This window comes from Tupaia chinensis, unplaced genomic scaffold (assembly GCF_000334495.1).
Source record: "Tupaia chinensis unplaced genomic scaffold, TupChi_1.0 Scaffold000688_1, whole genome shotgun sequence".
Lineage (NCBI taxonomy): Eukaryota > Metazoa > Chordata > Mammalia > Scandentia > Tupaiidae > Tupaia > Tupaia belangeri.
Window position 1 is genome coordinate 5337855 of NW_006160211.1, and position 24256 is coordinate 5362110.

General features: G+C 37.3%; 1 protein-coding gene across 4 annotated transcripts; it reads left to right on the forward strand.

Moving 5' to 3' along the window:
- The first annotated feature begins 1258 nt into the window (after positions 1 to 1258).
- CDKN3 (cyclin dependent kinase inhibitor 3) lies at positions 1259 to 19300 on the forward strand. 4 transcript variants are annotated; one of them, XM_027776638.1, is made up of 9 exons: positions 1267 to 1384; positions 2610 to 2810; positions 3966 to 4048; positions 5933 to 5988; positions 6660 to 6704; positions 9983 to 10205; positions 13687 to 13718; positions 15531 to 15631; positions 18723 to 19300. In XM_027776638.1, the coding sequence occupies exons 1-9, from the start codon at positions 1376 to 1378 to the stop codon at positions 18807 to 18809; spliced, it is 837 nt and encodes a 278-aa protein (XP_027632439.1). In that variant the 5' UTR covers positions 1267 to 1375; the 3' UTR covers positions 18810 to 19300. The 4 variants fall into 4 exon arrangements, with proteins under 4 accessions (XP_006160618.1, XP_006160617.1, XP_027632439.1 ...); XM_027776637.1 differs by having other exon boundaries at positions 1361 to 1384; positions 15528 to 15631; positions 18723 to 19292; XM_006160556.3 differs by lacking the exon at positions 2610 to 2810 and having other exon boundaries at positions 1259 to 1384; positions 18723 to 19297.
- Positions 19301 to 24256: the final 4956 nt, after the last annotated feature.

Here is a 24256-nt window from a genome sequence, read left to right on the forward strand (position 1 = left end):
ATCTGGGAGCCACAGTGGCAGACCAGAGAAAGAAGAGTGGGAGAGAAAGGTTGGCTGATTATAAAATCTTGAGCTCAGAATGTTGAGATTAGGACAGAAATAAGTCCATTAAAATGGTTCATCTTCTGGAAACTCCATAAAAGACCCCTCTGGCTTAAACAAGTTTATTCTACAGAATGTGATGGTGGATGTTGGTTATCGTTTCTGTAGTCTTTTTGTTGTTTTACCAGCTTTCCTGGACCAGGCCCCTTCCCAATGGTATAATCTGGCTGGAGGTGCTCCCCATCCTCTATCCCTTCCTCCTCAGTCTCTGCTCAAGGGCACTTTATTCCTAAACATAGAAAAATGCACACTACAGAGTGTGGTTTACCTCTAACCCATCCCCTCCACATCCCACCCAATTTCTGCATCTGTTCATCCCTCAGTGACCTGAGCAAAGTGAGTGTTGCAGATACTTGCACAGTTGTTTTACTCCAACATACTTGCCCAGTTACTCACTTTAACCTTCAAGAGAGTGGGGTCAAAGATGAGGTGTGATGACCCAAAACACCAATAGCCAAACTTTACCTATCTCACAATTTCACAGTGTCAGCATGTTTCTCAAGTCAGTGGGTCAGGCACTAGAACCTCTTGGTCAGCCATATGGGGTCCAACTCCCTTAACCACCAGGCCAGGGAGCCGGCCCTCTGACTTCTTTCTGTCTTTCTTTAATAAAAATATTGTTTCATTCATATTTAAACAAGAAGATTGATCTACACCCTAACTTGCCTAGATCCTGGAATGGTAAAGGACATATAATGTCAAGCACACAATGTAGTTTATACTATGGGTTTTTAGTCTTCATAGTATCTGTATGGCTAGATAGGACTCTAATAGCAAAATCTGTGGAGATTTGTTTTACAGTATAAGGCGCTTCCAGTACAGTGCTTCTCCCACAGGCCCTTCAAAAACAAAAACTTAAAGAAAGTGAACAAAAACTTCCTACCCTGATACCACTCTGACATCCTGTCACCAGAAGGCATAGTTTGACGTCCGCAAGGCACCGGGGCCGCCCATCGACACTCCCCACCCCACACCACTCACTGCCCTCTAGCGGGAGGAGGGCGCCCTCCCAGCCAATCAACGTTCCACAGGGTCCTCCTCCCGCGCGACTTTCAAAGGTTCCGAGGAACCAATGAGCGGTTAGAGTCTGAGACAAGACACTTGGAGGCGGGGAAAGGAACAGAGAGAGGATCTGATTGGTTCCTAGAAGACGCCGCGCCCCACCTCACAGAAGGATGTACCAATGAGCTAAGAGGAGGAGCGGGCTCCGCGCGGGACCACTACTGAGACGCCGGTGCTGGGAGGCACTGGTCACGACGTAGGGCGGCCTGCGATGAAGCCGGTGAGTCGGGTGGGCCGGGGCTTGGAGGAGCGAAGCTGAGGGGCAAGAATGGTCCCGGAAGCCAGTTCTTGGGCTGAGGGAAGCCGGGGCCTGGTCGCGGAACATCTCGAGCTGTAACCGTCCTGTGGGTTGGGGAGGTAGCCCTTCCTCGCACCGGCGAGAGCGACAGCTGCGAAGGACTGAGACCCCGCGGAGCAGGTTTGTGGCGACTGAGAGGAGAATGGGCAGTCTCTGCACCTGCTATGGGGCTGTCACCTTCCGCCTATGGGGTCGCAGAAGTCTCTCAGTAGCCCTGCCCTTTGGGCCGAGCCCCATTTTTCGGAGGAAACTGAGGCATAGAGAGCTAAATTCCTCAGCAAGTCAGCGTGATATCCCAGCCCCAGTGTGTCGGGGGCTGCCTTGCGTCACTGAGGAAAACCAGGAATACAAATGCCAGGTCCGGACTGGACCACATCACCACTGTCACCATCCCCCAGGGCCACCAGGCACTGCGTCCCTTTTCGTGAGGTTCAGAATCACTGGGCCTGGGAAAGTGAAGAAGTCCAGCTGTATTAGGATTTATAAACCTGACTGGGAGAGGCTGAGTGAATGGCTACACAACTTAAAATCTCCAATCAATCAAAATTATTGTAAAGATAACGTAAGAAAAGAACTCAAGCAAGGAGCTGCATCCCAATCTGATTCACATTACCACCACTATGGCTGAGAACTTCTGAAGGGCATTCTTTATGGTTTAATCGATTATGAGCAACTGAAATCCATAGCCCAACTTGGCTCTTTCATGTGATCTTCTAGTAACTAATAAGACCATTATAGAATATAGCTTCAAAGGGACCAGCAGATGGCTTAATGTCGCTGGACTCTCACGTAGTTGATGGTGGGTCAAGTCCCAGACCCAGCGGCTTAAAACTGACCCCAGTGCTTGTGCATGTGTGCCCATCCTGAGAGGAGAATGGAGGAGAAGGCATTGCAGTGTGGCCATCCTCCCTGGGGGGAGGGGTGGTGGTGGAGAGGGGGTGATTTCTCTGTCTCTCTGTCTCTCTCTCACAGGTGTGCATTCTCTATACCAAAACCTCTCAAAAAATAAATAAATAAAAATAAAAAGAATATAGCTTCAGAGCTAGAGAGGGCAGTAATAGGTGGTTACTCTTGCGGATCTCTTGTGTGTCCATCTGGAGAATCATCAACTGTCCTTCACCTCTGGCCTTTCTCAATTTGTTACCAGAGCGTGTTACCTGATTCCTCATCTTGGGAAGAACTCTCCGAGAGAGACAGAGTGAGTGAGATGGATTCGATGCCACAATCCTCCAGCCTCCATAGGTTTTTGCCATTGGACGGGTGCCACCACGCCCCAGGAAGAACTGAACTCAAGTGGTTCAACCTTTTCTTCCCTGTCTTTTGGGATCTACCTACCTGCCTGCAGAAGGTACTTTCTAGTCCATTGTCACCCAGGAGCCCTGTGTTGTCTGTTCCTGCCTATGACTGAGTGGATAAGTCTAATTCTGGGGTTGAAGAATTGACAAATCCATTGACAAAGCTCAACTATATCCTTCATTTGATAAATAATAAATTCAGTAGTAAAACTAATATTTTTATCTCCATTTGCCTCTCCAATGTCTTATCTCTCAGTTGGTTCCAACTAAGGAGTGTTTTGTTTTGTTTTGTTTTATTATTGGTCCTTTAAAATTCCAATGGAGTATAGAAGTCTTCCCTGTAGAAAAGATACTTGATTGCATTCCAGCTCTCTCGCTAGCACACAGAGTACATCTAACTCTCCAATCCAGTGACTCATAAAGTCGAGAGTTGGTTATCTATCTATACTCCTCCCACCAAACTACTAGGTTGTGTAGGGATTGTTGCTTGAGAAATGGGGTGGATAAAACTACTCTAGCTTCATCTCCTCTGCCCCATCTCTATTTTGATATCACACTTCCTGAATATTGAAGTTGTTTCTCTTTTTGCTTTAATTGCCTTTACTTTCCTGTCTAGAAATTTCCTTCTCTTCCTTCAGAACACAGCTAAACATCTCCCTTGTGGAACCTTCACTAACTCCTGTAGTTTTATTCCCTTCTCTGTTGTACAGTGCATAGTTTCTGCTTCCATTTAGCACTGAAATCTTTCTTCTGTAATCTCTGCATACAGCTGTGTCTCCAACTATACTGAAAGTGAGCTATTTATCTTATGGGTCTTTGCATCTTCCAAACTGCACAAATGAAAGTGTCCAGGAAATGTTTGTGAATGAATTACTAAATTTTCTCACTTTATACTTGAGGAAAACAGATCCAGAATAAACTGAAATGACCTATTCAAGATTATATAGTAAGGAAGAGAGCCAAGACCAGTAGACAGGTTCTTGGTTCCCAGTCTCTTTCCACTAAGCAGTGCTGCTTACCATTAATAGAATGGTAAATAACAGTCCTTTATCATTTTTATTGATCTTGCTGCTATTCTAGATCGATGACAGAATTGCAAATATAAATTCAATGTTTTTAAGCAAGAATCAACTATAATAAAACTGTTCTGTACCATTATTTATAAAACTGCCCTTCATAGTTTCTAATATAACATATTTCTTTTGAAGCCGATTTCAATACAAACAAGTGAATTTGATTCATCAGATGAAGAGCCTATTGAAGATGAACAAACTCCAATTCAGATATCATGGTATGTTAGCATGTCCAATCAATGATGAAATAAAATATTTGATGTTACATCATAACCTTTATAGAATATAACTACATACTGAAAATATATTAAGTTGATTATCTTCTGCTGATTAGGGAATCTTCTAATTTTATTATTCCTTTTCTATATGATATATAATAAGACTTTTTTTTTTGTTCTTTATAAATTTAGAAAACCTTAGTAGAAACAAATAAGGAAAAGAAATAGTATGGATTGAAACGACTTCCCATTTACTACCAAAAACTGCTTATTCTTTTATGACAAAATAGTAGGATACAATATACAAGGGACTTCAGTTCATGGGAGGGAAATAGGATTAAAACAAAACAGTTTGGAGACAAGAAAATTTTGAAATCCATGTCGTTTTTCATAATAAATATTTTCCATGAACTTTTTGAAGCCCCTCCCCACATATAGAATGAAAAATTTAACAATTTATCACTGTCAAACCCTAGATAATACTTAGAACTCCTTGTCACAGTAAAGTATCTATCAGCAGACTCCGTTTAAGGTAGAAGCCATGTTAAGACAATAACAAAAAGTTTCTATATAAAACCAACTTTTAAATCTTGGCAAGTGACTTCTGGTTACACCAGATTCTCTACAACTCATAATCAAATGTTTTCTCTCATCTCTGTAAATGTTATAATCTCTCTCCTTAAGAAAATACCATTTGGTCCACCCTGTGGCATGGTGGTAAAGGTAGCTGGATCCTAAATGACCAGCTGTGTGATTCAAGTCCTGGACCCAGTGGTTTGAGAAACACACCAGGCACATGTGTATGTATGCCCCAAATCCCAAGATGAGGAAGTAATGAGAAGGAATTGTAGTGTGACTGTTCCCCATGGGTATGCTTTCTCACTTTTTCTCTCTATTTCCCTCTCTCTCCAGAGAGGGCATATGCTCTGGCAAAAAAAAAAAAAAAAAAAAAAAAGCAGAAAGCACCATTCATTGTATAGGAAGAGAAAATACTGTTATTGTTCCCAGTATTTTGTCCTGCCATCAAATAGTAACACCTTTTGTTTCCCCTTCAAACTTCCTTCAAAACTCAAAAACTCATCTAATTTTCAAAATCTGGTAAGATTTAAAGGATGCTTCCTCTTTTCTTCTAAATTCATCTTCTTACTTGCAGACAAAGTGAGTCACTGTCCCTGAGCACAGGAAACTGGAAATATGATTTCTTGAAATTATTTCAGAAGGTACCCTGTGGTTTCCATCCTATAAAATTACATCTGTTAAGGAAGTCCTACAAAGAAAAAAGTTGAAAGAGAAATGTAGAAGGAATACTGGAGATTAAGTTTTCAGGGTCATTTTTTTTAGTTTATTTATGTAAGTTATTCATATAGGTATATCTCAGGTAATACACCACAGGCTATATAAGTATATAAGTACACTGTATACTGGGACCACCAGGTGGCATGGTAGTTAAAGGCACTGGACTCCCAAATGGCCAACCAAGATTCAAGCACCAGACCTGGTGGCTTGCTTTCTCACTCTCCCCTACCCCACCCCACCCCCATCCCTTTCTGGTTAAATTAATCAAATAAATAAAGTTAAATAAAATAATTCTTTAAAAATAAATTTCTAAAAAGCACCCTGTATACCATCTATTGGCAATCTAGCCATTGCTATCTTTAAAGTAAATTTAAACCAATTTGCCATTTTTAAGACTTAAATTGTAACAAAGCAAATGATGTCACTGTATTAAAACTTTCCATCTTTATAAACATTTTTGTGTCCAATGCATTGATAGTTAACTATTAATTTGTATTTTGTGAGTACTGTTTAACTTGAAACACCTTTATTGAACTGAATTTCCATTTATAAGTTTTTTAAAAATGATACATTTTTCTTTTTTATCAGGCTACCTCTGTCACAAGTGAATTGTTCTCAGTTTCTTGGCTTATGTGCTCTTCCAGGTAGGTAACACTATAGTTAGCTTCCTGTGAATCTATTTAAAATTCATCATTCTCTGTACTGGGCAATAAGGAATTTCATAGATATTCAGCACTGAGAACTCACTTTGGAAACATTCGTGGTGTGCTATAGATAAGGAACATAGGTCTGTCCTTCAATCTTTTCAAATCTGCAGTCACCACTTTACATTTGCAATTATCTTTTAAAAATGTAAACCCTGGGATACAAGTGAGAGGAAAGACTGGCTAAGTACTTGTTACAGAAACAAAGAACAAAGAATCCTTGATTAGGAATTCCTTCAGCTGGGATCTGTGTACCCCTATAATTATAGGCCTTAAAATAAAGAAATTAAAATTCATATACATATACACAGTGGAATTTAGACACAAATGATCATGTGGAATGACTTTCTAAATGTTAGCAGGTGGTGCGGTGGTTAAGGCAGTAGACTTTCCCATGGCTGTTCACAGTTCAAATCCCCAGATCTGATGGCTTGCTTTCTCACTTTCCCTTTCTGTCTCTCTCTTTCTCTGGTGAGTACGTGTACCTTGTAGCAAATTTTAAATAATAATAATAATTAAATTAATTAAATATTTTAAAATAATACTAAATAAGTAAATATATGTTATAAATAATCAAAAACTAACTTTTTCACTTGCCTTATTACTTATAGGTTGCAAATTTAAAGATGTTAGAAGAAATATCCAAAAAGATACAGGTGAGTATAATACAAGATAGCCGTACTGATATATAAATTTTTTAATAACACTGAAAATCTCTTTGTTAAAACAAAAATAAACTGTAGGCTCTCTCAATATACCAAATAAATGCTCAATATTTTGTTCAGTTTCACTATAGACTTATTGTAAAATATGAAGTATTTGTGAAGGACACAGAGAATCCATCATTTACCTAAACATGACATCATTGCTTTTTATTGATTGTTGTAGTTACAGTATACATATAAACTGCATTTGAGATTAAAATGTGTAAGTTAGAAGACAAAAAGTATATAAATAGAAAACTGACATATTGTACTGCCCACATCTTTGAACATATGCTCATTGTAAACATGACTATGGCAGCAGAAATGAAGCCCTACTAGGAACCAGAGGCAGCAGTGAAATTATCCATCCTGGTTATAACATTTAGAGAGTCAACATCTAGGTAGGATAATCAAAGTGGGAATCACACCTTTCACATGAAGGATGCTCATGGCTTCAAGTCTAGTAAGCCTGATATTCCATTCCCATATGTAAATATGGGAATTTATATATTATATAATACTAGCAAATGTGGATTTTCAAAATATTTCATTCTGACTGGCTTGGAATATCTCAGAGCTAACTAGCCCTACCAAAATCTTCACAGTACATGAAATAAAAATGTGTATATGATTCTGACCAGTATATATTTTTTAATAATCTTAAAATCTTTTCCCGGTTGTTCTGGATATGTTTGCTAATGTACTTTCTTTACATTTTTCTTACCTACAAAAAAAGAGGCTAATGAATTAGTTGACCTTTGCCATGTTTATATAGATTTACCATTTTAGACACACTCACTATGGTAGGAAACTTCCATTTGGAGAACACTCAGGTCATATGCAACATATAATTTAAGTCATAGTTTCAAAACTACTCTTGTACTTTATGAAATGCCTTATTCATTTGGTATTTTCTATAAAAGGAGTTTCTAGGTTTTTTTTCTGACTTATTTTTGGCAATGAAACCTTAAATGAAATCCAGTATATAAAATAAATCAAAATGGGAACCAGCAGATGGTGTAATGGTTACATTACTGGACTTCTACGTAGTCAACTGCAGTTTGAGTCTCGGACCCACTGGCTTAAAACTCATTGAGAGTACATGTGTGTGCATGCCCAAAATCCTGAGAGAAGAATGAAGGAAAAGGGACTGCAGTATGGCCATCCCCCCTGGGGGAACTATTTCTTATTTTGTCTCTCTGTCTCTCTGGCAAGCGCATGTGCCCTATAGCAAAAAATATCTCTTAAAATTACATATATATATATCAAAATGTTCAGTGGGGGAGACCTAGAATCTCCCTGCAGCAGTTCCTATAGTACCTCCTCAGAGTCCTTTCTAGCAAAGTTTGAAAACCATTGTACAATAGAAAGTATCCACTGTGCACAAGAGAAAAATAGAAAACTACTGGGCCCAGCAGATGACATGATGGTTATGTCGCTGGACGACCATGTAGTTGACCACAGTTCAAGTCCCAAACCTGGCAGCTTAAAACAACCAGGCGCAAGTGTGTGTGTGCCCAAAATCCCAAGAGGAGAATAGAGGAGAAGGGATGGGGTGTGGCCATCATCCCTGGTGGGTAATTTCTCAATTCCTATCTCTCTCTCTCTCTCTGGAGAGTGCATGTGCCCTATAGCAAAAATCTGTCTTTAAAAAAAAAAAAAGAAAAAGGAAATTACCTCTTCTCATTTTTTGAATTATTTAAGAAATTTTATTTACTATTATTATTTTTAATTTGACCAGAGAGAGACAGACAGAAGGAAAGTGAGAAAGGAAGCTGCTAGGTCCAGGACTCAAACTGCAGCCGGCCATGTGGGAGTCCAGTGTTCCAATGACCATGCCACCTAATGGCTATATTTTTTTTAAAAAGAATTATTTACTTAATTTATTTATTATTATTATACATCTTCTCTTAAAATGGTTAGTTAGGTATGTGAGTTACAGGTCAGTCTTTACAAGTACAAAAATGGTTTTATCTAGAGCAGTACTATCCAGCAGAAATATAACAGGAGCCACAAATGGAAGCCATATATATAACTTTACATTTTCTATTGATAGTTATCACATTAACAGATGAAATTATTTTAATAATTATTTGATTTAACCTAACATAGCCTAAATATTATCATTTCACCAAGTTTTAAGTATAAAGCAGATTATTAATGAGACAGTTTGTGTGCTTGGTCTTTAAAATGAGGTGCATGACACTTGCAGTACATTTCCATGTGGACTGGTCACTTTGAAGTACAGATCTACAGGTTCATGAGAAAAGGTACTTTGTATTTAAATAGTTAAATGTCCTTGCATTTAGGAAGCAGGGAGAGAGGGCAGTTAGGTCAGCCAGAATTATTTTAAACCAAATGTTTTAGAATGACTATTGCAATAAGGACGTTCCAGTGTATAGAATGCTTATAGCAATATTTCTTGGCTCATATGATTCTAATAAAAATAGCTAAGCCATGTAAGGTTAGTATAGTTACTGCTTTATTTTCTAGTTACCTGGTTCATAAAATTAAGTACATGATGATGTGGTACAATGCAGATAAAAGGAAGAACACAAAAACTCTGACACTATGGCCATGGCCAGGCTGGAGATTTTATATGCAACATTTACAGTAAAACAAACAGCAAAGTTGCAAGCATAGTCAATTTGTGAGAAAAAGAGTGTGCTATCATTCATTCGCAAGAGTCTATTTCTAAATGTTAGGTATTTTTCTTTTTTTTGGTAACTTTTCCAGAGAGCATGCACTCTTGCCAGAGAGACAGACAGACAGAAAAAGTGAGAAAGCACCTTCCTCCACCCCATGTGGAATGACTATGCCACAGTCCCTTCTCTTTCATTCTCTTTTGAGATTTTGAGCACACATACATATGTGCTTGATGTGTTTTTCAAGTCACCACATCCAGGACTCAATCAGCAATATGGGATCCAGCTGCCTTAACCATCATGCAACTGACTGACAGTTTATTTTCAAACAGTATTTATTGCAAATTTTTTTTTCAAAAACAAAAATATAATTGACTCAAATTGAGTAAAAAGCATTTGACTTAAAAGTCAGGTTTAATTCTAGTTACCTTTGGTTCAGATGTAATCAATAGGTATTTCAGATTTATAGGTTGTCATTTGTTAATAGTTTGACTTAAATTTAGCTCCATATTCTCCTTCTTACTTGTATTTAAATTTGTAATGTTCTGTATATGTATGTCTGTGTCTATCTTGGTCTGTTGGCAGAAGAACTAAAGAACTATGGTATACAAGACATATTTGTTTTCTGCACCAGAGGGGAACTGTCAAAATATAGAGTCCCAAATCTCTTGAACTTCTACCAGCAGTATGGAATTATCACTCATCATCATCCAATCCCAGATGGAGGGACTCCTGACATAGCCAGCTGCTGTGAAATAATGGAGGAGCTTGCAATCTGCGTTAAAAATAACCGAAAAACCCTAATACAGTATGTTCTCCTTTTCTTCATAATATATTACATGAGAATATCCCAGTCAAAATGAATTCTCAAATTATTGCAACTCTACTCAGTAAAACCTACCTCATAGTTTGTTACAAGGACTAAAAAGAGATAATGAACAAAAAGAACTAGCACATGGCTGGTATAGAATACGCACTCAGACATGTGCTGTTATTACTTTTCAAATTAGTAGATTTGGAAATTATTACAATGTGGCTACAGGCTTTCTTTCCTTTCCTTTTATCTTAGACTTTTAGCTGCAATTTTGCCCCTCCACCACAAAAATATCATTCTTTTTCTATAACACTTCACTTATTAGTCAGCTTATCAGTTTGCTTCCAACAGCAAGAAAGCCTTTTATTTTCCCCAAAACCTGCAGCAAAAAAAGCATCAATGCAATGGGCGATCTTACAACATGGCTTGAAAATCAATATAGTAATATGACTTTACTACCAGAATGAAAGAGGGATGTTTGTTTGTCAATGACTATAAAAACACAAACTGCTGAGGACCAGTGTATGGCATAATGAATGCATCACTGGACTCCAATGTAGCTGACCACAGTTCAAGTTCCAGACCTGGTAGCTTGAAACTCACACTGCATACATGTGTGTGTTTGCCCAAAATCCCAAGAGGAGAATAGAGAAAGGACTGCAGTGTGGCCATCCCCCCAGGGGGTGATTTCTCACTTTCTATCTGTCCAGCAAGCACTTGCACCCTATAGCAAAAATCTCTCTTAAAAAAAATCATAAGCTGCTGGTCTGAAAGTTTGAAACTTCCAGTAAAATGGCTTAAGAAAAGGGGAGGAAAATGGAGAGGGAAGAGAAAGGTAGCCTGGAGGAAGGACGACAATTATACGGGGTGCTATGGATAATCAACACTAGATGCTCTGCCAGAGGTAAGACACAGCACAGAAGAGGTGCCACAGCAAGAAGCCTAGTCCTTCACTCTGCTTCTCATACATTTTGTATTATAACAAGCTGCTTAATCTTTTCTGGGACAAGAAAGGGTATTAATAGTTTGATTCCTGAAAAAGCTGGTTCCTAAGGGCATGGCTTAGAACTAGAGAGGTATAGGGACCAGCAGTTAGCGTAATGGCTAAGTCACTGGACTCCCACATAGTTGACCGCAGTTCGCATCCCGGACCCGGTGGCTTAAACTCACGCCAGGGGCGTGTGTGCATGCCCAAGATCCCGAGAAGAGAATGGAGGAGAAGGGATTGCGGCGTGGCCATCCCCCCTGGGGGGTGATTTCTCATTTTCTATCTCTGTCTCTCTGTCAGTCTGACAAGCACGCGTGCCCTATAGCAAAAACCTCTCAAAAAAAAAAAAAAAAGAACTAGAGATATATAAAATAGCCTGTAGTCTCAGTGTACCTAGTGAAAGGGCAAGCCCAGCCAGCTTCTCTTCTGACACCTATAGCCCAGGGGCCTCATGCCAGTTCTGAAGGAAAACCTAGTATTAACACAAGGGTCTTTGGTTACATATATCTGTTTGTGGTCAAACAGAACTGTGATAGGTAGAGAACTATAGCTTGCAGAATAGGCAATAAAGAACTAGAAGTTATCCTATATCATACAGCTTCCAAGCTTTCTCTAGGAAAAACAGCATACTCTCATTTATTATGCCAATAAAGTGATGATGTATTTTTTCTGTTTTTCTATGCAAAAATGCATCATGACTTTCCCAACAACTCAACAGTATAAATTGTAAAAGCAGAATTTCAGAATAATATAGTTATCTGTATAAATTTCCTGCTAAGTATAAGCAAATAGTAGATGTAGCTAGTAAAAAAATATTTTCCAGTTTTGGGGCCCATTTTTCAAACCGATTCTGAGATTTCTTTTTCAAATAGATGTATAAATTTTTTTTTGCTTTTGCTTTTTAAAACTTTATTTCAACATAACTATGCTTACAGAAACACTATATGGGTTAATAGAATGCAATTTAAGTTTAACTTATCCTACACAATTTGGACCAAAAACTTGGTACATGGTTTTAAGATTAAAAGAAAAAAAAAAAAAAAAGGTTTGTAATCTCCTTTATCTATTACAAATGTATAAAAGATTCTCATCAAATACTACTAAAGAAGGCACCAAGAACCTTAAAAAAATTTATTGTTGGTTTGCCTCAGGAGAATAAACATGTATTGCACTATAAAAGTTTATAAAATTGGAGCAACAAAACATTGTTATAATGTTTCAATGCCAGTTTACAAAGTTCAATAACTAGTGAATGTAGGAGGCATGGGGCCTCCGTACACATGTGGGACTGTAAAAGCTAGCTGATTTAGTTAATATTGCATGTAGATTACAAATCTACACAAACCACGATTCAGATAATTTCTTAAATCTGAATTGACACTATCAGCTTGCTTCATCAACTGAGGTTAACATGGAAACTCAGCATGCTAGACTGTTAAGTTTTTCTGACTTATGCAAAAAGAAGAAAATTACATTTCTTCCCCAGCTTTTCAGTCCAGACTGAAATACTCTATGCAGTATGCAGTACAGGCTGCATACTGCAGCCCAGGTCTTCCTTTCATTGCCGACATTCACAGGGCGACATGCAATAAGGCCTACTTTGGGTTTTGATATATATAAGCACTGGTATGCACAACAGAACCCCAAGCTAATGACCACACGATTTTAGAAGTTGGCTCTAAAAATGAAATGGCTCTTCTTGGAAGACAAGAGCAAAACACCCAGCCACAGTTAATAAGAAGCCTTATCAAAGAAATAACAACCAAAAAATGTGAATTACATCTCAATTTTAATAATAAAAAGTAGCCCCCAAATAAGGAGCTGTGAAGTAAACAGGAAAAAATGTAACTTAAAATATCTTGAAAACCAATGGGAATACAGGTTCAAAAGATAGTTAAAAAAGAGATTAATTTTCATAAGACTACCTAGATTAGGCTTATAATATATTCCAGTAATTAAAAGTTACCACTAGTTACTGAACATAAATTCACAAATAAAATGTTCATTTTTTGTTCCTTTATTCAATTCTACTCAGTAGGGGAAGGGAGAGAGATGACTAGAATATAAAAAGATCGAAACAGTTCCATGCAAATATCACATCAAATGAAGAACTCCCTACTGGACCAGAAGTTCATGTTTCTAATATGCTTGTCTCTTAACCTCAAAGTTTGCTTAGACAAAATAATCAAAAGGAGTTGATAAAAACAGCCTGATCTCTAGTAACATGCTCCATTTATCAGATGTGGATCTTAGGGTTTAAAGAAGTCAATAGAAAGACCTTGGCTACCTTGACCCTTATGAGATATTCAGAATACCTCTCAACAAATGCTCTTGACTGATTCAGTCAATTCGATTTATTAATCTCTGTGTGCAAAACACTGTTAGACATTAGAGTTATAACTATTAATAGAAAGCAGAGCAAGTCTTTAGTTGTAGCTTGGGATGGAATGAAAATGTACAAACTTCAAAACTGTATTTCTTTTTCAGTTGTTATGGAGGACTTGGGAGATCTTGTCTTGGTAAGAAATTTATTTTCATTATTAATTTTTTTTAACCTCAGAGTAGACTAACTCCTATTTCTGGGCTATAGCTCACTTTGTATAAAAATGAAACAAAATGTAAGTCTGCTAATACAAAAAGGATTATTCAAGACCCGAAACTTGGTGCTCACTGGATAGGTGGGTGGGAATAGGAGGCTTTTTCCAGCGCTGCTTTGAAGTATTATGCAAAACATCATTTACAAGTCTTAGCACCTGAATTTTTATTTATATGTTCTAATGTTCTCCCTACAAAAGTGTTCTAACACTGATAGTAACATCTAAATAATATCTATGGGTAACATACATATGAAAACCAAAGTTAATTACTGTATGTTAATTTTTCATTTTAAAACGATTGCTGGATAAAACAAAAACAGTTCCTGAAATGCCACACTCTGGAGTAAGTTATTCCCTTTAGTGTTGCACCGCATCAGAATTAACTTTTGCATTTCAAAGGACATTATCAAAATGAAAAGATATCCCATAGAATGGGAAAAAAATTTTTTTAAATCATGTAATCAATAAGGAACTTATATCCAGAATATATAAAGCACTATTGTAACTCAATAATATAAAAAGACAAACAATCCACTTAAAAATGGGCAAAATATCTGAATAAACCTTTCCCTAAACAAAATATACATGTAGCCAATAAGCATGTGAAGAGATGCCCAACATCATTAATCATGAGAAAAATGCAAATCAAAACAGTAAATATCACTTGACACCAGTAGGATGGCTATCATCAAAAAAAGTATTGGAAAGGATGTGGAGAAAGAGAACTCTACCTAGTGCACTGCTGGTAGGAATGTAAAATGGTGCAGCTGCTTTAGAAAATAATCAGGCATTTCCTCAAACAGTTAAACACAGAGTTACCATATGACCCCACAAATCCAGTTAGGTATATATCCAAAATAAATGAAAACGCATTCACACAAAAACTTGTACATAAATGTTTATAGCAGCATTAATCAAATAGCCAAGGGACCAGCAGGTGATGGGGTGGTTAAGGTGCAGGATTCCCACTTGGCCAACTGCAGTTTGAGTCCCAGACCTGATGGTTGGCTTTCTTACTTTCCCTTTCTCTCTCTCTGGTCAAATTAAAAAATAATGATGATGATGAAGAAAATTAAAGTAATTCTTTAAAAAAAAATAACAGCCAAAAACATGGAAACAGCCAAAATGTCCATCAATTGATGAATGGATAAACACAATGTGGTATTATCTTTACAGTGGAATATTACTCAATCATAAAAAGGATTGAAATATAGATATATAATATGTATGAATCTTAAACACATTGAGCTAAGTGAAAGAAGCCAGTTACAAAAGACCACATATTGTATGATTTCATTTACCTGAAATATCCAGAATAAGCAGACTTATAGAACAGAAAGATTAGTGGTTACCTAGGGCAAAGATATATGGGGGGTCTGACAGCAAAAGGGTACAGGGCTTCTTATTGAAATGATGAAAATATTCTAAAATTGACTGTTGATTGCACATATCTGCAAATATACTAAAAGTCACCAAACTGTACACTTTAAATGGATGAATTGTATGGTATAAGAATTATATCTCATAAAGTAATTTTTAAAAATTGAAACTAGTATTAAACTTTAATTCAACCAGTTATTCAAGATCATAACTATGTGTCAAAAACACACTGAGTTCATTTTGAACAACTACACCGACTCAATCTTCTACACCAACAAACATCTAAATATAAAATGCTCTATCCATCACTAGTCCTTTAGTAATATATGATTTTTCTATACATCCTATTAGTAGCTGCTTGTCTCCTACTATACCTGTCTGACACAGTGTCACCACAGCAAGCCATAGACAGCATGCGAGACCTGAGAGGATCTGGGGCCATACAGACCATAAAGGTGAGGAGGTTGACTGTTCTTGTTTGGTGTGGTTACAAATACTGTGTGATACAACTATAAACTGAACATCTAAAATACTCTATAATTCAAATATTATTTGTTTATATATTTTTAAATTTACATTAAATGTAAATTCATAGTATTTCAAACAACATAATGGAAAAAAATTGAACTTTACAGTTTACTCTTCCAGGACCTACTACTGCTCAGTTTTCATCTCATTCCATTCCAGGAATGGGTCCTCTCATTTAAAACAATGAGCTAGCTACCATAAACTTGGTATTTGTTTTGTTTTGTTTTGCTTTTTTCATTTTGCTCTAGGGTGCATGGACTCACCAGAGAAAGAGAAAGAGAAGTGAGAAAGCACCCCCAGAGGGAATGGCCACACCCCCACAGTCCCTTCTCCTATATTCTCCTCTTAGGATTTTAGTATACATACAAATATGCCCAGCATGCTTTTCAAACCAAGAGATCTGAGACATGAACCACACAGTTACCCATGTAGGATCCAGCTGCCTTAACCACTATGCTACCAGCTGTCCCCCTTGGTAGTTTTTTGGGTAGCATTTTAGCTAAAAAGATCTAAGGAAAACCCCATTCTATCAATATTTAATGAGAGCTGAATATAAAAAACAAAGTAGTGCTAATTATCCTTTGCAATGGATAACTAAAGTGACATCTTCCACATTTATGATCCCCTTAACACTTCAAAAACACTGCAGTAGCAATGCCAAGGATATTATTCTATATTAATATTACTAAAAAGATCCTGCAGATTTCACTTTATTTGTAGATCTATAAGTTAATTTTCCCTCTTTCCCCAAGCACTTTGTTCAGTTTGAGAACTAAATCAACCAAGTGTATGCTAAAGAATCTTGGCCGTGGGAACCAGCAGTTAGCGTAATGGCTATGTCGCTGGACTCCCACGTAGTCGACCGCGGTTCATGTCCCGGACCCAGTGGCTTAAAACTCGCGCCGGGCGCGTGTGCGTGCGTGCCCAAGATCCTGAGAGGAGAATGAAGGAGAAGGGATTGCGGCGTGACCATCCCCCCTGGGGGTGATTTCTCGCTTTCTGTCTCTATGTCTCTCTCTGTCTGTCTGGCAAGCGCACGCGCCCTACAGTGACATCGCTCCAAAAAAAAAAGAATCTTGGCCGTGGGAACCAGCAGTTAGCGTGCCTATGTCACTGGACTCCCACGTAGTCGACCGCAGTTCGCGTCACAGACCCGGTGGTTTAAAACTCATGCCGGGTGCGTGTGCGTGCGTGCCCAAGATCCCGAGAGGAGAATGGAGGGGAAGTGACTGCGGCGTGACCATCCCCCCTGGGGGGTGATTTCTCGCTTTCTGTCTCTATGTCTCTCTCTCTCTGGCGAGCACATGCGCCCTATAGCGAAAACCTCTCCAAAAGAAAAAAAAATAAAAGAATCTTGGCCATCAGGCAGCTCATGGGTTTGAAGTCCGTCTTCCCAGGGTTAGGGGTCTAATCAAGTGTCATATACAGTGAAACATTATAATCACTGATAAATTCACCAAGCAACCGGATTATCTCAAAACAATTCATACAGGACCTACCGTACTGTGCAGTTTCTGAAGAGAGAACTCCCTCTTATCTGTTAAAATCAAACTGTTTCAAACTCAAGAAACTCAAATCTCTTCTCTTTCATACAAAAGATACAGTCAAATATATGTACAAATGTGCATATGTTATATCTTTAATACTGGAGACAGTAAACCCACATTAGCATGGAATATCAATTTACAACCTCAACATTCTGTAGTAAACAAGCTTTGGCCATCTGTGCTTAGTTTAGCAGTATGTAGCTTCACCTCAATAATGTAAAATGAGATGACTGGCAGAGTAAAAATATCCTTTGAAAGCTACTTAAACTCCCAAATAAATTATTTAAAGCTTCTGCTTTGCTTACCTGTTAAGATTAGTGATTTTTTTTAAAAATATCATTTGTGAAAATTATGCCAATGGATTATGAACAGATTTTCTTTTTTATTAAAGAATTGTTTGTTTATTCATTAATTTATTTTAATTTGATGAGAGAGTGAGAAAGCAAGTCACCAAGTCTGGGACTAGAACCATGGTCGACTTTGTGGTAATGTTCAGCACCTTAACCACCACACCACCTGCTGGCCCCCAGGTTTTCTTGAATATCCCACCATTAATTGCTACGGAAAGTATCCTCTCCTCCCTACTTACTCCCCAGGGAAAAAAAATTTATCAAAAATAATGCCTGTGGGAACCAGCAGTTAGCGTAATGGCTATGTCGCTGGACTCCCACGTGGTCTACGTGGTTTGTGTCCCAGACCCAGTGGCTTAAAACTCACGGCGGGCGCATGTGCATGCGTGCCCAAGATCCTGAGAGGAGAATGGAGGAGAAGGGATTGTGGCGTGACCATCCCCCCTAGGGGGTGCTTTCTCACCTTCTGTCTCTATGTCTCTGTCTGGCAAGCGCACGCGCCCTATAGCAAAAAAACTCTCAAAAATAATAATAATAATAATAATGCCTGTCTGGGACCAGCAGTTAGCGTAATGGCTATGTCGCTGGATTCCCACGTAGTCGACCGTGGTTCGTGTCCCAAACCCAGTGGCTTAAAACTCACACCGGGCATGTGTGCATGCATGCCCAAGATTCCGAGAAGAGAATAGAGGAGAAGGGATTGCAGCGTGGCCATCCCCTCTGGAGGGGCGGGGGGGGGGGTGTGATTTCTCGCTTTCTATCTCTCTCATCTGTCTGGTGAGCGCACGTGCCCTATAGCAAAGACCTCTAAAAAATAATAATAGTAATGCCTGTCTGTGTTGTTTTTAATCTTACTTATTCCTTCAAGCAAAGAAAGGATTTCACAGATTTATTACACATTCATCTATATTCGTCTAAAAATCAGGCTACCTTCTGATTTTTAGACATTTGTAAAGGAACAGCTTTTCATACTACCCGGAACTTTACTGAAAAATAAAGCTTCCCCATGATGTAAATGCTTCCTTCCAGCAAGCATTTTTCTGAATCCTTCTTTTTGCTAGTATTGTTTACTTTGGTACTTGTTTTCTACACTGTATCTCAACAAATCTTCACTTTTCCAGCAATATAATTATCTTCATGAGTTCCGGGACAAACTAGCTGCACATCTATCTTCAAGAGATTCACTATTACGATCTGTATCAAGATAAAGAAGATTTTTGAATAATGTGTATGTGACATGTCTGAAATCTAAGAGTCCTCTAGCATCTTTATTGAAATGAAACTAGTGTTATCAACTCAAATGTAAATGTGCAGATATTCCTAAAGATTTTATTGATATAATTATGTCTCTTCCATTTCTTATAACAAAGGAATAGAAAAATTGGTATACAATTTCCCTCATTGGTATACAACGGCTGGTCTGGTCTATTTTATGTGGAGATGCTGGGGGAAATGTCTATGGGTACATATTTTTGTTATTTACCACTAATCTCATTTTACTACTTGTTAAGTATTGGGGGCCATATGACATGGTAGTATGAAAATTAGTTATGAGTATTCAAGCTTACATTGACTTTTTATTGCTCTATTTCTTCCTTTGTTTTTTCTACTTCATAGACTTACAGATCTTTTTTTGGGTCGGGGGGGAGGTTTTTGCTATAGGACGCGTGCGCTTGCCAGAAAGAGAGAGACAGAGACAGGAAGCGAGAAATCACCCCCCAGGGGGGATGGCCATGCCACAATCCCTTCTCCTCTTGGGATCTTGGGCACGCATGCACACGTGCCTGGTGTTGAGTTTAAGCCACTTGGTCCAGGACTCGAACCGTGGTCGACTACATGGAGTCCAGCAACATAGCCATTCGCTAACTGCTGGTCCCAGGCTTATAGATCTATAAAGAATCCCATGAGTTATCTAGTCACCTCCCTCCTAATAGTGGATCAGCCCCAAGAGGTGTTTATGCAGCATGTGCTGGAACATTTTCAGAACTGAGGGACTCATTGATTCATTCAGCTACTCAGTTTTTAGAGCATTCATTTTCCTACCCTAGGAACTATACAGAGTGAATTGAACATGTTTCACTTTTATTTTGTGAAGTACATAGCTGCATATTGATAATCTCCAATTCTTTTATTCCTTCACTTCAGTCTATACTACTGAAGCTATCTTGTTAAAGTCACTGAATTCAACTTTGAACTACCTAGTTATTTGGCCTGTAAATACGATCATGCAATGAGCGAAAGCACCTGTTTTCAGAGGTCAGTGTTTTCAGCGCTACGTACAGTAGACCTGTGGCTCTCTTGGCTACTGCTAATCACAAACATGAACCAATGCTTATTTTGCTATTATCAGCAGGTTGCAGACTCATCAGCGCATCTACAAAAAAAAAAAAGTTCACCATATCCAAATATGATTTTTAAATCATACAAGAGCGAAAGTCTTATTTTTGACTCACACCCTCGTGCTGCTGTTGAACTACCTGAATTTCACTAGGGAAACTCCAAAGCAGTTACTTGTGCTGTTTGGAAACTTGAATACACCAGTAGTGTTGTAATATAAAATAGACATTTGAATACTTTCATACATGCACTTCTTTTATGACTTAAGTTTTTATGAAATTACTCTGAAAATGGCAGAATCACATATCCCACCAGTATCTAAATGTTTAACCTATGGATTTATTATTTCAGATAACAAATGTCAAGTTATAGAAAGTTATTTTTTAAAGTATAGGCTGCAATAACAGATTGGCCTTTGATTTTGGTATTAAAACCAAATACAATTTTAAATCACAATAATCTATGAAACTTTAGATCTAGTTACTGAAATTGACATTAGCAAATTTTATATTGGTGCTCTCTCTCTCTATATATATATATATATACATATGTATACACATATATATAGCTTACTCATGCATACTTAGAATAATGGAAGAAAAATATTACCATGGATTAATAAAATATTTTAATAATCAAGTAAACTTTCAAATTATGTACATCTGTTTCCACTGCAAATATTAATTAAATCGTGTACATTTAAAATGCTTGATTAAAGTACTTAATTAATAAATATAAGGGAAAACATCAGTTATTCTAGAACAGAAACATGGAGTTTCACAACTGAAATATAATTGTCCAGTTGAGTTTAACACATGTTAATTCCAACATTTTTAGGAAAAGTATTTTCTCTGCCTAACCTGTGTGATAGCCCCCCAAATAATGGGGATAAGGGGCTGAGAGACAGTCTAGCCCTGGTTATATAGAAGCCAGAGTTAGCTGCATGTGAATTTGAATTAACACACAGACTCAACCATTATCCATAAACTACACAAGAAAACATTTGAGACAGTTTTTATTAAATATACAAAAGCAAAATAAGCAAGCTCTAAGGAGTAAGACAGAGCTACTTAAGGGCATTTTCTTTGGACAGTGATACAGCACCATTAAGGTTAACTTAGATTTTAACAAATCATAAGCATAAATAGCTAACTACATTTTATGTTTCTCTCGTAATTTAAGGGACTACCTTGTCACCATCTATTTAAGCAATTTTTCTCCTCCGGAATACATGAACATGACCATGAAAGCAAATTAAATATTCAGAAAAAGCACTGTACAATAAAATTAACTTACAAGAGATGCAATTCATTCTTTTGCATCTACATATTCTACAATGCATTAATGACAAAACCTTAACTCCAGCTCCACAGATAAGTCATCTTATATGATTCGCTCTATTATCCACGACCAGCAGAACAAGCAAATTATTTTCTTTTAGACGTTTACCTTTAGAACTCTGAATTTTAGTCAAAGTAAAATTGCTGTAAGAAAGCTAGTCAACTTAATCCATAAATAGAACATTTTTTCTCCTGGCATGGTGCTAGAATATTACAACCTCATGTTCTAATCTATATTACTATAATCAGAGAAGTATTAGCTGCTGGTCTGAATGAATATCAATGACTGGTTTGAACCAAAGAGCTTAAAATTATTTGAGACTTAACATTAAGTTTCCAAAGAGGATGAACATGAGTACTTTTATAAACAATGTTAGACAAAATATCAATATTTTTCTTTCCCTTCAAGAGTATTGTTTTAGAATATTTTTGCCATCAAAACTTCTGATTTACAATAATACTATATAACTGATTATTGAGAGGTGTATATTTGTGGGTGTTAAATGAGCATATAATTAGATGTCTATTTTAATATAGATCATCATTTGAGTGGATTTGGTCATTTCATACTGCTATAATATAGCCACACCTAAAAGTTCACCCCTACAGGGTACAAAAGATGCACATAAGTCATTATTTGCACCATGACAGTAATATTCATGAACATTATTCATAAACACCTAATTAGAAGAAAAGAGACATGCTGAACAGAGAAAACTGCTTTGCTAGTTTCAAAGCCTATCCAGCTCTATTTCCTTTCTATGTAAATATACGACATAGTATGTTGATTTGGGAAGCAGAGAAGAGCTCTTATGAGCACAAGTGGTCTTCAAGCTAAAAGACACTGAACAGACTTCAGAAGAGACACATGCTACAAACTCATGTATGTTGTTGCCTTTGGAAAGACATTCAAGCATCTGAACTTGAACTTGGTAGACATGGCAATTCACAACATAATCAGTAAAGGCTTTGCCATATTTTACTAATATCTAATACATGTCAAACGAGATTGGTCATCCCCTATCTCTTCTTCTCATGAAAAGTAATTCAAACTTCAAACAAATCGGTAGTTTGTCTACAGCCCAAAACTAAACTCTTCTCTACCTGGAATGGGTAATGGAGAATAGCAGTTAAGCATTAAGAAAACTACCAAACATCAGTAATAACATTTCGATATGGGTATTCAAATAGTGTTTACCTCTACACTTCCTCAGTACTAAAGGGACATACCGCCACGATGGAGTAGTGTTCTTTAATAGAATAACTGCTAAACAGACTACATTTCTTATACAGGATTTTTAACTCAGGAGATCTGTAGTAGCTGTTGACAGCTGTAACCATAATGTTACTTACACTAAATACAATAGGCACAAATGGAAAAATTGATTTCTGAGAGCTAGAAAGTTCTCTAAGATAAATCACATACAACATTTAAAGTAATTATAACAAAGGGAAAAATAAAAGTACCTAAATAAACAGCTGTCGCTACACAGGGAACACTGGATCAAGCTGGTAAGGATGATAAACCCAGGCTAACTGTACCTCCGCTGAACCTGCAAGAATACTACATATAAGACCAGGGCTGCTCCAAAGAGGTTCATGTGGGTAGAGAATTAAACTCAGAGCAAGGGAAAGAACCAGTGGGATTATTGCCAAGTGTAAGTATTTTGTTTATGCTTTCTCTTGGTAAGTGACCTAATTTCAGAAAACACTAAAAAGGTAAAAGTGAGTAGGTACTGAAAGCATCCAAAGAAACAACTTTCTAATCACTTACCTGCCCCACTAACAACTTGCCACTGAACTGAGGGAGCCTCACTGTCAATCATCTTTGAGGAATCAGCTGAGGATCAGAAATCTAATTACGGAAGCATGAGAACATGGCTTCCATAAATTCCAACCAGTGTAGTTTGCATTAATCCTGGAGAATTCCCTAGAATAGTTTTTGAAAAGGGTGTTTATTAAAATTTATAAAGGAAAGTCGTGTTTGCTATGAGAGCAAGGGTTCTAAAGTAACAGCCCTGGAAAACCTATCTGGATTACAGAATACTTGGGCAATGATCAAAAGTACTTAAAAAAAAAAAAAAAGTACTTGTAAACAGAAAAAAATAGGAGTGGGTACTGACATAAATAGACAGGCTGAAAATTGAATGACTGTTCATACTCGAAATATAATCTTCAGTGCCTAGCAAGTGCTCAATAAATAACTTAAAACATGAACCGACAAACACATCCCTCTAGGTGTTCTCTACACTATACCACACAAGGTCTTTCAAGCTTTCCTCATTATGAAACGGTTCAACTCTGCTCACTCTTCTGGTTCTACATCCTCCTCTTCGACATACTCAACTCCATTACCTAGTCTCAAAACAGTAATAGCTATGCTTCCAAAGGCAGGGAAGCATTATTTCAAAGCATTTTTAAGTAGTAAAGAATAAAATGGTATCCAATTCAATGACAGTAAGAGTTCCACAAATATGTCCATAAACTTCCTTGATCACCATGTGAAATTTCTTTATGTTGGTTTCCTTTTTTTTAGATCTTTTGCTCCAAAAACTTCTAAACCACTTACATTATTTTTAATGTACATAAATAAAGTATGGGAACACTGACAAAAACACATGCCATAATTTACCTACCTTAAAGGAATGGGTAAAAACTCTATAAATAAATATACAAGTCATTTTGAAAACTTGGTATTTAAAAAAAGAAGAGAAATTCAATATATTTGAAGTATGACAATTTTTTTAATTGGTAAGAGAAATAAGGATATGCCATCAATGTTTATGAATCTTGTCAAATGACAACACTGGGCAATATGCCTGGCCATTTAAAAATCTTTGATTTTAGATCCCATCATGGTATCTTTAAGAAAAACCACAATTTAATAATATTCTATTTTTTAAATGACAGTAATAAGTCTTTATTATGGATTAAATGAGTTTAAGAAATATCTATTTGTAATCATTAAAACAATGCAC